General features: G+C 33.1%; 1 protein-coding gene and 1 long non-coding RNA gene across 2 annotated transcripts; both read right to left on the bottom strand.

Annotated features, from left to right (window-relative positions):
- Positions 1–3,676: 3,676 nt before the first annotated feature.
- On the bottom strand, positions 3,677–4,845 carry LOC140174908 (uncharacterized). Its single transcript, XR_011865050.1, has 4 exons — positions 4,656–4,845; positions 4,420–4,568; positions 4,164–4,285; positions 3,677–3,994 (listed from the first exon to the last, which is right to left on the bottom strand). It is a non-coding gene; the product is annotated as an uncharacterized lncRNA (long non-coding RNA).
- A 1,645-nt stretch (positions 4,846–6,490) lies between these two features.
- On the bottom strand, positions 6,491–9,201 carry LOC112707732 (G-type lectin S-receptor-like serine/threonine-protein kinase LECRK2). Its single transcript, XM_025759645.3, has one exon. It carries the CDS (start codon positions 9,165–9,167, stop codon positions 6,603–6,605), a length of 2,565 nt encoding a protein of 854 aa, XP_025615430.1. The 5' UTR covers positions 9,168–9,201; the 3' UTR covers positions 6,491–6,602.
- Positions 9,202–19,050: the final 9,849 nt, after the last annotated feature.

Genomic DNA, 19,050 nt, shown 5'->3' with positions numbered 1-19,050 from the left:
AGGTTGTATGAGTTGATCGTAAAAAACTCGGGAACAATCCGACTCCTAAGTCGAAATGAGAACCCGAGTAAAATAAACTCGGATATACTCCGGGTAGATGAAAAACGCATCACAAAAATAACCTAAGTCATAAAACTCACTGAAGCAAAGTTGAGTATAAAGGATAATAAAAAGAGATTGAAAAACCTAGGTTTAAAGGCTGCATAAAAGCCCTTAAGCTAAAAGGCTCGACAAGCCAATAAAAAGGTTTTCAGAAAAAGATCAAAAGGGTTTTGAAATATCAAAAGTAGAAAAGCATACACGCATAAGGTAACTTAAACCTTTATCCAAAAAAGGGCATTTACTTTGTTAACTTAAACCCTTATTCAAAAAAGGGCACTTATTGAAATATTTCGTTTACGGCCTTAAAATGCCAAAAGAAATTATTGAAACTGCACAAAATAAATAAAAGAGTTCAAAAATGGGGGGACCACAAGCCGGACCCCAAATAGCCAAAAATCACTAGATTATTTTTTCACAGCAGAAGCAAACAAACCACCACTAGAATCAGGAGGAGCACCGCCAGGAAGAGAAGCACCCACAGGAGAAGAAGAGGAAGTCGGAGGAATAACCGAAGTACTCGGAGCATCTTTGGAGCGAGGAGGAGACTCGATGATCCTCTGCCCCCGAGTCTTCAACTCTGATTCAGAAACAATTACGGGGACAGGAGGATCTACAATGGCACCGTCGATGACAACTTTGTCAGGATGTAAAGGAGACAGATCCAAGTCAGGAGCAATAACTCTGACCTGCTCCAGGAAAATCTTCCAAGATTCCTCGGCGCCATCGGCAATGGAGTCCTCTAACTCCTCATACGCTTTCCGAGAATTAAACAGGTCAGTTTTCACAGACACAAGATCCTTAAATAGGCTTTGATAGCTGGCCTGTGCCGTCTTCCTCAATTCCGTCTCCATGTTGCATTGGGCCTGCAAAGCCTTCCCTTTCTCCCGGAGGGTATCTCTTTCCTCCTTTAGCTTGGCAATTTCCTTCTTCAACTCTCCCTCGTGCTCTTCATATACGCGAAGCCTCCCTTCCAGCTCTTCGACCCTCAAGGTCGCCCCCAAAGAGCTGAGAGGAGCCCTATCAAAAATATCTAAGAGCTTGCCGCAGACCCCCGCCGCCTTAAGGCTCTCCTCGATCATAGTGGTAAGGTGGCCCCGAACAGACATATCATCCACGCCTATACGAGCATAAGGGTAGATATTCTTGCAGACGAATGCAAGAGCATCCGCCTTAACCTCCCCAGAAGAGCCAGACACTAAGAGCTTGCGCTTCTTGGGATCGGGAGAAGGTCGGACGACGGAGGACGGCTGAGAGGGAGCTGAAGAAGAAATCACCATAGGATTGGAAAGAGTTCCAACATTACGAGGAGGAGGAGGAGGAGAGATAACCCTGGCGCCACCAGACCGAGCGCGAGACTTAGCTTTAGCCTCCTGGACCCTCTGAAAAGATTCTTCAGCGTTTGTCTTTGCCATTTCTGAAAAAGAAAACAATAGCTAAAGATTCAAACAAGTCGGAATATGGGGTTAACAAGTCGGAAATTCAGCATACTAGAAAAAACTACCTAGCTGTGATTGGACAAAGGTCGGAGACCCTTGGAGAAATTTTTTAGTATCCAAATAGGGGGCCCTCCCCCACACTTCTCGGAGGAACCCCACGACGGCAGCCTCTACCTCATCCAGGTCATCCAAACCATATTTCTCGCAAGGGGAGGCCTCCAGCCAGTATAAAGGAAAGCGAGGAAAGGAATTATCATCCAGAAAAAAGGGATGATGACCCTCTACAGCTTGCACTTTGAAAAAGAAATTTTTAAAGTCATGAAAAGATTCATCAAAAAGGGTAAAAATCCTCCGACCTTGTATGGCTCGGAAGGAAACCCATTGTTGTTTATTATTCAGCCCACTAAAAGGTTTTGTCATATGAAAAAGATGGAAAAAGATTTTCAGAGTAGTCGGGAAATCCAGAGCATGGCTAATAAATTGGTAAATTTTCAAGAAACTCCAGGAGTTGGGATGAAGCTGGGTAGGGGCAACACGACAATGCTGCAAAACAGACATCTCAAAATCTGAAAAGGGCAGAAAGACGCCCAGACGGGTGATCATGCACTCATACATAAAGAAGAAATGGGGAGCCGTTTCATTGGCTCTCCCATGACAAACCCGGTCCTCTAAACCGGGAACAAGCAACTCGTATTTAGGCTCATCTTCATCCGAAGTACAGAGCCGATGGTGGGTGCGAAGGTGAGTAATAAACTCCGCATCAACCAACGGCTCCTCCCCCAGAACAGTAACGTCAACCCAATCTACGGAGGCCATTTTTCTTTCTCTAAGGAAAATGAAGAAAACCTACAAAAGGAAAAAAGAAAAGGAAAAAATCAAAAAAGGTCTCTAGAGAGGAGAAAAGGAGCCGAGCAAAAAATCTACAAAACTATTCCTCTACAAAATCAAGTCATGCAAAGAAGAAGAAAGAAACTAACCTCTTTCCGAAAATAAAGAAGCAGAAGTCTCCAGGAGCCCGAGAGTATAGTACATATAAACACAGCACGAACAAAGAAAGAGGAAGTTTGAAAGATTGCAGAAACGGAAAAAGGAAAGAGAGAGAAAGTACTTATAAACATGCTAAGGGGCATAATGGTAAAAACGAAGCAGTCATTAATGAGAATGCATCGTTACCAAAGCCATCAATCCCTAAGTGCATCCCTAACGGACACGACATTTGAATTGACGTAACTGTCAGAAAACAAAAAGTCGCGAAAATCACGTCGGTTTAAAAACCCGTGAAAGTCGGCCACAAACCCGATCTAAATACTTGAACCCAAGCCCTAAAGAGATCTTGGGCTCAAGTAGGGGCACTGTTCATACTCTGACCCAATAACAAAGGTCCAGGCCCAAATTAAAGGCCTAGTCCAAAGGATTCAGCCTTCGGAAGTACCGACCTTCACGTAAGAAGTCGGTATCAACCACGACTTGCTCTAAAGAAGTCGGGCATGAGATTAGCTGGCAGATAAACACTCATTCAAATGGGTAACCGCCCCTAAAATCTCTCTAACCGCTTCGTAAAGCCATATCTTAACCTCCCCAAGATAATGGGACGGTTAACATCCTAAAGATACGGCACTACTCCAGCGGTGGTTATTGGCTCACCACTATAAATATACTGACATCCCTCAGGTATCTCTAAACCCAATACTCTCTAGACCTGCTCACACTCTCGCTAACTTAGGCATCGGAGTGTCTTTGCAGGTACCACCCCCCATTCACTTACGAGCACAAGTCGGACGGAGCCTCGCAAGTCGCACACTCATACTGAATCCTCCTCCTTCACATATTTGGGCCAGCCAACGCCATCCATTCAGACAATCTCCGGTTACCCACCGTAACAAAAATATTCAGCCACAAGGATAAAAAATAATTTTATATCAATGCTTATCATTTTTAATCAATTTGGGCTTGCTGTATATTTCTTTTTTTTTCGGTCCATAACAAAAATCTGCATAGCAAAATTATTTAAATTAGCACATATCAAATTAATAATTTTGTAATTTATTGTTTTAATAATATTTGATCATTATCAAATTAAATTAGAGTTTTTCAAACTCATCAAAGACAATATTTACTTCAGGATCAGCACCACTTACTTGAACTTTTGTTTCTTATTCTCATGCCTTTCATTTGGGAGTAAGGGAAAGAAAAGAACTAACTAACTAGCTACTGTTACAATGAACAAAAACCATTCTATTCAATTCTGCCTATGCACAACTCAAAATTATGAGCAAAATAAACCCAAGCAACTATTTTGTAAAACATCTCATCCTAACACTAGTTTATTGTCGTATGTAGCTTGTTCAAAATTAAAATAGAACATGTAGGACTGCAGATTTATTCAGCCATTTCTAAGCACCTTTTTCGCAGTTTAATTTACAATCTCTGATTTTCTTAAAATCTTTCCACAACACCTGAATAAACAACCAAGCAAAGCATTAGCTAATCAATTTGAAAAAACCTTTTTATAAGGGTTCTAGTATATACTACTTCAAAAAAAATAAGCAGGCCAATGTATTTTAGTAATTAGTTGTTCAAGAACATTTCGAATAAAAAGTAATGAAAGAAGAAAAAAAAATGAACCATTTATATTTCTTCTTTGATCCGGATGGACAGGGTGCATTCCTGCCAATTCTATTTTGTCCACCCTGAGCCATAGCAGACCTCGCAAGATCCAATGGAGTTGAACCAACCAGCTTTTGGACCTATAAAACATCCAAATATCCTAAATTTAGTTAGTTCATCGGTTACACTGAATTCAATTCAAAATGATCTCCAAACCAAAACTTTTTTTTAATCATAACGTGGTGAATTGATTTAAGCAATTAGAAGCATTAACCTTTCTAATAGTTGTGGGCAATGGTTTTCCTTCTCAATCTTCTTCTGTGCTAACTTCGCCAAGTGAACTTATCAAGCGTATTCTCAACTTCAACAAGCGTCGAGTTACAATACTTCGTCGCTTCTTGTTTTTTTATCCCTAGTCAGATTCTGAAAATTACCGAAAATAAAATTTAACAAAAACTAAAATTAACAATAACTAAAAAAAGATCGATGAGAAGGAGAAAGCGTACGTACCTCTCCGATAGCTTCATTTTATTTGCAAAACTTGTTTGTTGAAGGGCAAAACAGAAAAATCACCATTAGAATATGATGAACGAGCTAAGCTAAGATGAGATGAAGAGAAGAGGAGGATTTGTTCTTCATCATGTTCATAAACTTTTTGAATTTCTTCTGGATATTAAACGACGATACATCAAGGTTTGGAGGTCATTCAATCAAAATTGCGTCGTTTTGTTTGTGTGCCACGCTGACAGTTAACAGAACACGTCAATGAATGTTAGTCTAACGGAAGGACTAACAAGAATATATCGGTTATCTTCCGAGGACGGCCTTAATTAATTTTATCTTTTGGGATAAAAATGAAAATCAAGATATCTTTTAAGAATTATTTTAATCGTTAACTCATAATATATATAAAAAATTTAAAAATGATATGAGTTTTATTAATATTTTAGAACAGACATCTAATGTAAATTAAACATATGCACTTGATTTATTCAGAAAAATAGTTAAATTAAAGTGATAGAAAATATGTAATTTTTTTTGTATAACTGCTTCACAAATAATTAGGTGCAATTTCCTAAATAATTTCTTGTAGTTAGATATTGAATTCACTTCATCATAGAGAGGTCATATAGGTGTTAGATGAGTTGGAAAAACTATTTTTCACGGCTAAATAAGTAGGGTATTCGTAAATCATATCGAATTATATATAATCAAAATTTCGATTTAAATTGTACTAAAATTATTGATTAGATCAAATCCATATCAGATATAGTGGCAGAAACAAAAAAAAATTAACAAAAATAATAGATAATTAACAAAATTAACCAAATTTAGTAAAACTAAATAAAAAATTTACAAAAAAATTAATAAACTTAATAAAAAATTAATAAATTTAACAGATAATTTATAAAACTTACACTATTTATATTTTTTTTTTATTTATTTATTTATTGCAAATTTTTAAATTTGCATATATTTACATAAAATTCGTAATCTGATCCTATATAAGACTGCAAATCAGATCATATGAAAATTTTTTTGAATGGATTCGGATAAATACCATGGATTTGAAAATCGGATCTGATCTATGAATATTTTTGTAAGAGAACGTAACATTAATAGTTATATCTCTAATATTTAGAATTCTGATACCATGTTACGAAATCACTCATCTAAAAAACTTAAACTGATGGGAGAAAATAACATTAATGTTTTATCTTTAATAATGTTGTATTTTTTTAACGGTAAATTCTATAGTGTCTATAACTTGATGTCTAACTTTTGCCTAACTTATTTTTTATGACAAATTTTGAATATTTAATAATTATTTATTTTTATACTTAAAAATTAAATATTAATTTTTAACCATTTTTAATAAATTACACAAATATTTTTAGACACCACGACAATCACCTTTTTTAATATCAAATTTAAACGGTTTATGCAATTACGGTTAAAGCGAAAATAAAATAAATTTAGTTTTCCATTTTCACACTTATTGTTAGCGAAAAAATATCTCATTTTTTTCTCACATTTTTGCTCTGATTGACAGCAAAAATGGAGTAGAAGAGAGACAAAAAGTAGTGACACATTCTCTATACTATTACCACTGATACTACTGATACACGTAATGTTTAAATTTGTAAATTTCTTTAATTCCAATTTAAACCGTTAAATAACGTATTTTTATTTTTTTATTTAAATAAAAATGCCTTTTACATTGTTATACAGTTTTAGTCCCCAACTTTTCTTTGATTCATATTTTTTATAGAATCATGTTTGGAGGACACTCCTGATCTGGATCTTTCTGTTGAAGCATTTGTGTGACCATAATAAGATATTAGTTAGCTTATAACATTATTATATATTATTAGAAAATCATCACATGAACAAAGCATAATTTTAATGGCAGTCCATAATATATACTATACTATACTATACAAATACAAATCAAATTCAAAAAGAAACACTACTTAACGAAGTTGCAGATGATGAACAAAACATGGAAGGTCGAGGTGGCAAAGGTACAGCAATAACATCCTCAAGCATTTGAGCAACCTTCTTCATAGAAGGCCTTAGTGAAGGATCATCTTGAACGCACCAAATTGCTGCCATAACATGTTTTTCTACCCTCCTAATATCATTCTTTGCCTCCTCATCATTCTCAACAAACTGAACCAATTTTCCATGTTTGTAACAATCATATGCCCAATCTATAAGCGCTTGTTCTTCATCATTTGACATTGAAAACACAATACTGGATTTGCAGCATATGAGCTCTAGCAGCACCACTCCAAAGCTATAAACATCCACTTTGCTTGTGATTGAAGCTTTTGTAAACCATTCAGGTGCAAAGTATCCAATAGTCCCTCTCGCGTGCGTCTTAGTGGCGCGAGTTTGCTCTGCCAACAACAGCTTTGCCAGCCCAAAATCGGATATCCTGGGCGCAAATAAGTCGTCCAGAAGAATGTTTTGAGGCTTTATATCGCAATGAATGCATTGGGTGTTACACTCTTCATGCAAGTATGTGAGTCCTTTAGCTATTCCCAATCCAATTTGCACTCTTTGATTCCAATGAGGCCTAGAAATCCCAAAAAGAAAGCTCGCCAATGAACCATTGCTCATGTACTCATACACAAGAAGACGATGCTCCCCTTCGTCGCAGTAACCAAGCAAGCGAACCAAATTCCGGTGGTGGGTTTGGCCTATCACACTCACCTCTGTTTTGAATTCATTTTCACCTTCTTCAACCACCTTATCTAACTTTTTAATAGCTACGTATCTTTTCGTATTAGACCCTAATTCTAATACCCCTTTATACACAGTTCCAAAAGCACCTTGACCCAATCTCTGTTTGAATCCACGTGTCGCCTTCTCAAGCTCTTTGTATGTGTAGCTTCTAACCGTCTCCGGCGCCAAGCTCGCAACCAGTTGCTGCCCTAACATCTTTCTCTTGCGCAAGAACATGTAAATTCCAAGAATTCCCAACACCAACAGAATGTTGAGGAAAACCGAGCTTCCAAGAAGAAACGACAAAATAAGTGTTAAATAAGATCGATGTTGGTTTTCATACCCTGCCTTGCGAAACTTGAGGAACACTATTGTTCCATTTTCGGCTGTCCTACTAGACCTTCCATTACTCAAAGGGTACTTCTTCTTCCAACAATGTGCCACGTTGTCCTTATCAACGTTGTATACAGCCGCAGCACAGAAGCAATCGCCACGGCACCTTTCTCGACACGTGTACTTATCGAAATCACCGCTCACCAACTCGTAATCGGAGAAAGGCCAGTTCAAATTCTGCCATTCTTGGAAATCCACCTTGGCCGGATCCGTCTCCCAGCCGTCGACCAGACAGCTGGGAGGCGGAAAATCCGGCCTACAACTTGTTAAGTTGTTTGGATCATTAGGCTGCACAAAATAGGAATAATTATGCGGACACATGCATTGAGGCTTTCCATTCATGGAAACACAATAACTGTTAGGCCCACAGATAAAATTTTCATTCTGAGCTATGTTAAGAACACATATATCATCAGGTTCTTGTTCCAACTCTTTCCATCCAGAAGAACAGTTATCCTCCTCGTTTTTAACTGTTTTAGTCTTCTGGTAATAATCGTACAGCCTGAAGACTCCATCAGATTCAATTCTCGCCATGTAAAAATATTGAGTTGAACCTGGGATCCCGTTTGTTACTTGGAACAGCTTCGTGTTATTATCATCCGTAACGTAAATCCGTCCGAACTCATCGAAGAATAAACGCGATCCGCGACCGTCAGTTCCGGTTGCCCAGTATGCATAATTCTGCGCCTGTTCATGTTCTTGGTGATTTTGAGAATAGTAAAGTACCAAATTGCCATCGTCTTGCCAGCTGAGATTGAAGTTATTGCTAGTTGAGAAATTTGTTTCCGATTGACGAGCTTGCAAATTGAATGGTTGAGACTTGGAAAAATTCTGACCGGGGAGAAGCGTGTCGCTTGGTTCTTCAAAACTCTCCCAAACTATATTACCGTCTTTGTCTTTAAGAACAAAGTTTCCATTATCTTTCATAGAAGCACAAGTTACCATTTTGTCCTTCTTTTCTGGACGGGACCAAATTTCACTTCCTTTGGGGTTATATATGACGAGACTATTGTTTGTGATATTGATAGAGGACCCAACCGGGATTTCCTGGTTGGGTTTCGCGTACCAAACAATGGGCTTGTTGGGTGATTTGGTGAAATAGATGGAGAGCAGAGGGACATAGCGTGGATCCTTGAATTGAACAAATTGGAAACCGAAGGCAAAATCTTTGGATGGTGAAGTCCATGGAGATGAAGATTGTGTGGATAGAGGAGAGAGGGCATTACTTGAATCACTACAATCTGGAATAGCAGTGATTATAGGAGTGATTACGAAGAAGACAAGTAGAGTTTGAAGCAGGGAATTTGAAAAAGAAAAGGTACGTGTTTTGGCCATGGCTTTCGTTTTTTTTTTTTCCCCTTTCTTTCTTACTATTATTTGTTCATTGAAGTCTTTCATTTTTATGGAGAAGTTATGCTTTTATTTACATAGATGACTAGGTCTCATACACATACATTTATTTACATAGATGACTAGCTAGGTCTCTGATGCTGATATGTAATAAAAGTATAAGGAGACAACAAGCCAATTTTTTAAACAACTCTATTTAATATAACCAATTATTTATTTGTTGGTGACTTGGTGTAGGGTGTTCTAGGCTGGAAAGTTATTGGAGTATTTGTATAATGTGTACAATGAGTTATTTATTTGGTTTAATATGAGTTAAAAAATAAACATTTAGAGTAAAATACTACTAATTTTTCAAATATATTACACTCATACTATCCAGAATAACCATATGAATACCAGGAATAATAAATATCTGATATCTTACTGAATCTAATATCCCTAAATTCTATTGTACACATTATACAAATACTTCACTGACTTCCTCTTTAAATTTAGTCATAAATATACACTGAATTTATTTATTTTTTAAACTTTAACTCAGTTCTAAACTCAATAAAATCTGAATATTTTTGGGCTACAATTATATCAAGTTCAAACAGGGTTTTTAAAAGTTTAATAATAATTTATAAAAAAAATTATTTATATATGATGTACTTATTTATAAAAGAAAAACTTATTATCAAAAAATTGATATTCATATTTGAATTTAAATTTGTCCATAAATTATAATTTGATACTTATTTAATCTATTTTTTAATTTAATAAGTGTGATTAAAAATAAAATAATAAATTTATAATTAATATAACATAATATTAAAATTAATTTAAAACACATATATCTTTTTTAGTTCTCTTAGAGTACATATGAGTCGGATAAAGTCGAATCCGCCTTGATCTAGCTCCGACCCAAAATAATGACCGGGTCTATTTTTGAAATCTTTATCCATTCCTAAACTCAGTAAAATCATATCAAATTAACTCTTAAAAAATTCAGAACCAAATCGAATCTTCGAATTAGACCAGACCATGTGCGCTCCTAATTAACTTGGTGGTCCATAATATAATTGTACATAAATAATATGGTACTTTAAAAGTATTTTATTAACTCCAAAAAATCAGATATTAAATTTATTATTATATATTTATATGTATATATATTATTTTATATTTTTAAATAAAATAATCAATTATCAAAATAATCAAATTTATTTACAGTAATATAACTAAATATATAATTTTATATAAATAACTTATTTTCAGTATTCATATAATATGGTTAATGCCACTTTACATAGGACTTTTATATACATGACTATGAATAGGTTCCTATCAACTAGTTCATTCTATTGTTTGATTTTGTCAAAAATAGTTTTTCAACGACAGTTTCTCGGAAGATAACGTTAAATTGTTAGCATCAGCAAGTTATTTAACTTTTCAACCATTTATGTCAAGCTTCTTACCCCTTTTTTCCCTCTCTTTTAACGATAATTTAATAATAATTGAATAAGCGAGTAATAAATATTTTACTTTTGATGAATAAATTAGTGCATATATATTTGTGTGATGTACGGAAAAAAATTATATATATATATATATATATATCGTTATATTTAAGTTATCTCATATATTTATACCATCTGTTCATGTATGGATACCTGAAGGGAGAGCTCAGTTCTTGGGAGTCGACGCCGAGTTGTTATCTTCGGTGTCGACCTTTGAGCTTTTGTGGAAGTCCGAGCTTTTCTCCAAGGAGATGTCCAATTGCGCAGAGCGTGAGCAAAGAACAAGGGGAGTGTACCTGCAAAGGCACTCCGAAGATTAAGTCAGTATTGAGAATTCAATGTCCCTTTGAAGATAAAATATCATACCTTTATAGGTGAAATAAAATAGGTCGGTTACGTTTCTATTGATCATCTGAATTGAAGAGCAATTAATAGGTTTTAACAAGTGATAATGTCTGATTGTAACGTATAATGCCGAGTTATAACGTAAAGTGCCGAGTTATGGTGCATAATGCCGAGTTATTGTATATAATGCCGAATTATGACATCGGATTTGTAACGGTCGTATCATAGCCCCCAAGCTTAGCCTGGCTATATTTTGATAAAGCAGGTTGAGCTTTTTTTTAGTTATAACTCGGCGATTTGAGTTATAGGTATGGAGCCCCAGATCAACTTACTTTATTAAAATAATGAATAATTTGAATTTTCAGACGTAATTTGAAGTTAACGTGTATTGGAAAGTGTAGTAGTCTTGTCATTGATTGTGTCTTTGATTTTTCCAATGAAATTTTGAACCGTTGATTTAATATATGCAACGGTTAGGTTTTTTCATGGAACCGAGTAGTTAATTTGAATAGTTGCCGAGTCGATGTTGGTAAAAGTGAATTGGTTGGGCGAGAATATTGAGTTAGTTTACCGTTGTTTGGTGATTTGATTGAGTTTGATTGCGCATGTGTAAACGATGCGACTTTGAATTGAAGAGTTGTCACGAATGGATAAGTGTTTGTACTTGTATGATATGTAATTGAGTTTGTTGACTGTTTATAGTCATAGTTCGGAATTGAAGACTGAGTTTGATTGCGCATGTGTAAACGATGCGACTTTGAATTGAAGAATTATCGCGAATGGATAATTGATTGAAGATTGTGTTTGATTGCGCATGTGTAAACGATGCGACTTTGAATTGAAGATTTATCGCGAATGGATAATTGATTGAAGATCGTTGATAGTCATAGTTCGGAAGATAGTTGATATAGATCCGATGATAGTTGATATAGATTTGACAAAGAGTGATAATGATTGATATAGAAATGATAATGATTGATATAGCTCGGATAATTATTGATATAAATCTGAAAATAAAGATAATAGATATAGATTTGAAAATAGAAAAACAGATATAGGTCAGCGAATAGGGATAATAGATATAGGTCGACAAATAGAGATGACAGATATAGGTCGGCAAATAGAGATGACATATATAGATCGAAAAATAGAGATAACAGATGTTGATCGACAATTAGAGATAACAGATATGCAAATAGAGATGATAGATATGGATCGAAAAATAGATATAACAGATATAGATTGGCAAATAGAGATAACAGATATAAATCGGCAAATAGAGATGACATATTTAGATCGGCAAATAGATATAACAGATATAGATCGAAAAATCAGATTTAGATCGGCAGATAGAGATACCAGATATAATTTGACAAATAGAAATATCAGATATAAATTGACAACTAGAGATAACTGATAAAGATCTGAAAATAGAGATAACAGATATAAATCAAAAAGTAGAGATGACATAAATAGATCGGCAAATAGATATAACAGATGTAGATCAAAAAATCAGATATAAAGATTGTGTGGATAGAGGAGAGAGGGCATTACTTGGATTAATACAATCTGGAATAGCAGTGATTATAGGAGTGATTACGAAGAAGATAAGTAGAGTTTGAAGCAGGGAATTGGAAAAAGAAAAGGTACGTGTTTTGGTCATGGCATTCGTTTTTTTTTTTCCCTTTCTTTCTTACTATTATTTGTTCATTGAAGTCTTTCATTTTTATGGAGAAGTTATGCTTTTATTTTCGTAGATGACTAGGTCCCATACACATACATTTATTTACATAGATGACTAGCTAGGTCTCTGATGCTGATATGTAATAAAAGTATAAGGAGACAAACAGGCCAATTTTTTAAACAATTCTATTTAATATAACCTATTATTTATCTGTTGGTGACTTGGTGTAGGGTGTTCCTAGTCCCGATAAATTTAGGTTTGTCCTGATTTAAATTTGAATTTTGCTAGGAAATTAATAGAATATTTATACAATGTGTATAATAAGCTATTTATTTAGTTTAATGTGAGTTAAAAAATGAACATTCAGAATAAAATACTACTAATTTTTCAAACATTTTATACTCATATTATTCAGAATAAGCATCCGAATACCAGAGATAATAAATATCTGATATCCTACTGAATCAAACATCCTTAAACCCATTATACACATTGTACAGATACTCCATTAACTCCCTATACTTCCTCCTTAAATTTAGTCTTAAATATACACTTAATTTATTTTTTAGACTTTAACTCAGTTCTAAACTCAATGAAATCTGAATATTTTTGGGCTACAATTATATCAAATCCAAACCGGGTCTTTAAAATTTTAATAATAATTTATAAAGAAACTTATTTATATATGATGTACTTCTTTATAAAAGAAAAACTTGTTATCAAAAGTTGATATTCATATTTGAATTTGAATTTGTCCATAAATTCTAATTTGATACTTCTTTAATCTATTTTCTAATTTAATAAGTGTGTTTAAAAATAAAACAATAAATTTATAATTAATATAACATAATATTAAAATTAATTTAAAACACATATCTTTTTTAGTTCTCTTAGGTAGCGTTTGTTTTGAGGTATTGAGAGACTGAGACTCAGTATCATGTTTGTTGGTTTAGAGACTGGTACTAAAATTTCTGTCTTTGTCTCTAAAATTTCAGTATTTCAGTACCTCCAAAAAATGGAAACACAGGGGACTAAAATTTTTAGAGATGGAGACTGAAACTTTAATAACATTTTATACCTAAAATACCCTCGTTTTAATTAATTAATTCTAATTTTATCCTTTGTTTAAATTAAATTAAAGTTTCATTCTTGTTTTAATTTCTGTCTCCTATTTTGCACCAAACAGAATATTAGTCTATTAGTCTAATATTTCAATCTATGTCTATTAGTCTCTGTCTCTCAGTCTCAGTCTTTCCGTCTCTGTCTTTCCACTAAACGCTACCTTAGAGTACATATGACTCGGGTAAAGTCGGGTCCGCTTTGATCTGGCCCCGATCTAAAATAATGACCGAATCTATTTTTGAGATCCTTACCCAATTTTAAACTCAGTAAAATCATATCAAATTAGTTCCTAACAAATTCAGAGCCAGATCGAGACCGGACCATGTGCACTCCTAACTTAGTGGTCTATAATATAATTGTACATAAATAATATGGTACTTTAAAAGTATTTTATTAACTCCAAAAAATCAGATATTAAATTTATTATTATCTATTTGTTCTTGCTGAGTTTGGCCGGTGTATAGCTCGTCCGTCGATGAATGTCTTCAAGCTTCTCGTCGGGATGAGTTATACGTCGGCAAGGAGAGAACAAGGGGGTGGGTACCTACAAAAGACACTCCGACGCTCAAGTCAGTAAGTGTTTAAGAGGTATATAATAATTCTATGAATATAGAATGTAAGACATGCAATGAAAGTTATCATGTGTTATGTTGTGTTTATAATAATTCTATGAATATAGAATGTATTATATGATATGGAACTTATCATGTTACTCCCTGATATTAGATATAGAAGATTTCTTTTATAGGCATAGAATTGATGAATAAAATTGATGTTATGACCGTTTGGTCATTAAGATAGAAATGATGGTCATTAAGTCGGTAATGAAGGTGTCAGTTACAAGCAAAAAAAATGAATGATAGTTAACGCCGAGTTATAACTCATAATGTATAATAAAGACTGAGTTATAAGGTGACGGATCACAGCCCCCAAGCTTTGTCCGCCGATCATATGATCCAGGCTAAGCTTAGAAAATAAAATGAGTTATAACTCGGTTAAAAGATGAGTGAATAATGATATGGTGAGCCCCCAAGCTTAGTCGGGTTATTATGTCGGCACTTATTCAAAAAATAATTGAGTGATAAGAGTCGTTCAATCAAGATAGTTGTGTGAGGGATACTTTTCCGCTTAAGAACAATTTTAGCATTTGATTGTATATGAACTAAAAGTTCAGAGATAGATATCCATTGACGGAATCGATTGTATAATCCGAGGATATAATGGTTAATTGTCTTGGGAATTTTTCCAACCCACAACAACTTATTGATAAATTTCTCGCTCAAAGCAATTAATTATTGAATATTTACAATTTATAGTGAAGGTTTGACATGAATAAGATAAATTGAGAAAATGAATAGGTATAAAGTCGCAACATATATTGAATAATATATATTGTAAAAGTAAAATAGTTCAAAGTAAAAAAAAATAAAATACCTTGAAAGTTGATAATTGTAGAGAAGAAGGCGACATATATGAATGTCATACATGCCAAATGTGAATATCTGAATTTTGTTTTGTAGGATATGTTTTAATTTGATAATAAAGTAATAAGATAATAGTTATTGAATTATACATTTAGTATAATGTTTCTAGTAGTTACAGTATGACGAGGGATATTCTTCGTGCAATAATAATAAATTGCCTGTTTAATTTTATACATTAAACAAATAGTAACATAAAATTTAATAGCATAAAGTGAATAGTGTAACAGTTATATACAATTGATATATAATTAATTTTTTAATAGAATCCAATTTTAAGATTTAAACTCATCATTATTGTCATTTAATTGTATAAATGAAATTATTAAGCAATAGAATATAATACATAATGAAATAAAAATGCAATCGTAGTTAATGTTTAATGTCACGTGAAAACTTAGGTTAGAAGACCTTAAGATAGGAATGAACTGAGTGAATAATTGATGGATTGTGTATATGGTATAAAATGTGAAGTTTAACTGTTGTCAATAATTTGCTGTTGAAGTTGGTCGGTTTGGAAAAAGATTTAATATTGGTATTTGTTTGATTATGAAATAATTTGTTACTGTAAATGATTTGAGTGACTGAGAGGTGTTTGGTTTGATAATTGGGACTCTTGAAAGGTGGCAGAAATTTGAGTCTTAGAGGAGATATTGCCAAAATTTCTTTAAGAATTGGAGTTTTGATTTGAGGTAATATTTTAAAAGGGAAAGAGATTATTATGTGGCTTGTGTATTTGAGACTATTTGTTGACCCTCTGTCGCAAGATGTGACCGGGCACTTTAACTCCCCGGATTCCCCCATGGACATGCATATAAATATGAATATTGAATATTATATTTGAGTTTGAAATTTAACTCCATGGAATACTATATTATTGAGCTTGGAGTTTAACTCCATGGAATACTATATCATTTAGCTTGGAGTGTAACTCCATGAATATTATTGAGCTTGGAGTGTGACTCCATGGAATACTATATTTGAGCTTGGAGTTTGACTCCATGGAATATTATTGAGCTTGGGGATGCGCGCACAAAGGGACTGTCCAATGGTTAACTACCAGGACTTGTCGGGTTGGCTGTATAACCGACAGATAAGACTCATCAGCCATAGGACAGACATACATCATATGCATTTGTTTGTTTGCTTGAGTGTGCATTGTTTTGATTTGCTTAACTGTTTAATTCTGCTTATCCGCTACTTGTTCTACTTGCTGTAAATGCTTCTCTATCTGTGTTTTCCTTGCTTGAACTGTATGTGTATGTTTTCTGAGAAATTCCTCTTGACGAAAGTGTGAGGGGAGAGGGTTGTTCCACCAGTGATTCGGAGGATTGGGGGAGACAGAACGTGAAGTATTAGGTTAAAGTTAGTTTCAGAACTAGAATACCTTAGATACTTACCTAACTTTTGGTTTAGTTTATTTTCCTTAAGAATGATTCTGAGTGTCGGAGTTCTAGGAATGCCTCTGGCTTTCACGGGACCTTTTATATTAACTATGTGGGCACCTTTACCATACTGAGAACCTCCGGTTCTCATCCCATACTATGTTGTTATTTTTTCAGATGCAGGTCGAGAGACACCTCGTTGAGCGTCTGGGTATCCTCCTTACGAGCGAAGAACTATCTTTTGGACTGTCATATTTTGTTTTAGGCTATGTATATATGTTTATAGAATCTCTGCATGTATATTTTGTGTTTTGTCCCTCCTAGAGGTCGACTTGGAGATACAGGGGTTTATTTTGTGGTTTGAGTTTTATTTTGGGTTGTATATATACATAATTATATACTCTGGCCGGCCTTAGCTTCGCAGGTCGAGTCTGGAGCTTGCTATCTGAGTTTTGGAACTTTGATATGTATATATGTTTTCAGTTATCTTTCGATTTTACCTGTCCGTTTTACGAATATCCATGCGAGTGTGTCACGATTTTTTGTTTATCGTTTTGTTTAGCTTGTTCTTCAAGGCTCCTAGATATGATTTCATCCAACTATATCTATGTACATATCATTTTCTTTTAGAGATCGTAATACCTTGCCACATCTGCTTTACGACTTAAGCGTAAGACTCTGTGTGGTAAGGTATTACATGTACAATTTGTGCAAATAATTCATAATGTATAATTTATGCTTAACTTGATCAACTTGTAAACTAAATGCACCTCTACAAAATACTATATATAAGTAGTTAAGCCATTTGCTAATGTATGTCATGTTTTGCTTAGAATTAGTTAGTCAAATTTAGAAAAAAAAATAATAAAATTTTTTATATATGTAATCCTTTACATATATTTTCATAATATATAAAAAAATATTATAAACTTTTCTATGTATTGTGAAATTGTAATTTCACAACTTAGTTATATTATTTTCACTATCATCTAAATTTTTATTTAGTTTCATTTATTTTTTGTCTGTAAATTTTAATTGTATTATTTAGTCTCTATTAATTCTGGCACCTAAACACTTCATGTGTTATGAGTAGAGCTTCAAATTCTTCCACTGATATAGGATTGGATCTGTTCGTAATAGTTGTAATGAATAAGGTTTATTCTTCATGTAAATCATTCAGAATTGCTTCCACATGGTCCGAGTCATTGATCGTAACTCTAACGCTTTCCAAAAAATCTACAACTTTATTTATTTTAAACGAATAATCACTGAGTGAACCTTGTTTCTTCATGTATCCTAATTTGTTTTTTAGGTGGCACACCTTTGTAGTAATCACTGATTAGCCTTTTTTTTGTGTATAAAGATTAATCAGTCCTATAAAAATAAAAATTAAAAACTGAGTTAAATACTTTTTTTTCGTTTTAAAGCCTCGTAATCTTTTTAAAATAATTGTTAGAAACCAAATTAAATATTCATTCTATATTTTTCAAAAATCAAATTGACTCACGCAATCTTACGAGGAACAATTTGAATATTAACTTTTCTTCTACATTGTCGTCATGGACCAGGGAGGGTCACAATAGGTTTTATTTCTGCATTCGCTCTTTAAATTTAATTTGATTTATTAATTAAATTGTAATTATTTCTAAATGAAATTTGTACCTTTACCATTCTTGTAAAGACAACAACCCCTTTTCTTATTGTCTATTATTTCATTTATTTGTGTGATTCGGTATCCGTGCCCAAATCGAATTTAAGTAAAGTCGGTGATAAGATATTTTGTGGGGCTAATACTTTAAATAATTATTTATATGATGATATTTTTATATAAAGATAATAATTTTTTATATAAAAATAATAAAAAAAACTTATTAAATAATTTAATATAAAAAATTTTAGGATAGTAACTTTTAATATTATTTAACTAATATAAATATTAAATTATTTTTAACAAATAAATTTTATTAATTTATATATATAAATAAATAATATAGATACAAATTACAAATTGTATTGTTTTATGTGTACAAAATTTTGATAAATATAAATAAAAATTATATTTTTTGTGCTCAAAATTTCTATAACTATAAGTATAAATTATTATTAGTAAAATACTAGCTAAAATTAATAATATTTTCTAGTTATATAATATTAGTATATTACTCATCTAATATATCGAAATAAATTATTTAATATAACATATATTCACATCTTAATTTCATCTTCACATAACAAATCTTTAAAAATATAAAATATTTTAAATTTAATTAAAAATCTTTGAAAACTAATTTAGAATATTATTCGTATTTATATAAGCTTTTGAGATCAATGAAAAAGTGTTTTACAGCATATGGCCTTTCAAAGCAAGCTTGTCCACCTAAACACACAAATGAGAAGAAAGAACATGACAAA

This window comes from Arachis hypogaea, chromosome 8 (genome assembly GCF_003086295.3).
Source record: "Arachis hypogaea cultivar Tifrunner chromosome 8, arahy.Tifrunner.gnm2.J5K5, whole genome shotgun sequence".
In the NCBI taxonomy this organism is placed as follows: Eukaryota; Viridiplantae; Streptophyta; class Magnoliopsida; order Fabales; family Fabaceae; genus Arachis; species Arachis hypogaea.
Note: the sequence above shows the minus strand (reverse complement) of the source record. Positions and strands in the feature narration are given on the sequence as shown.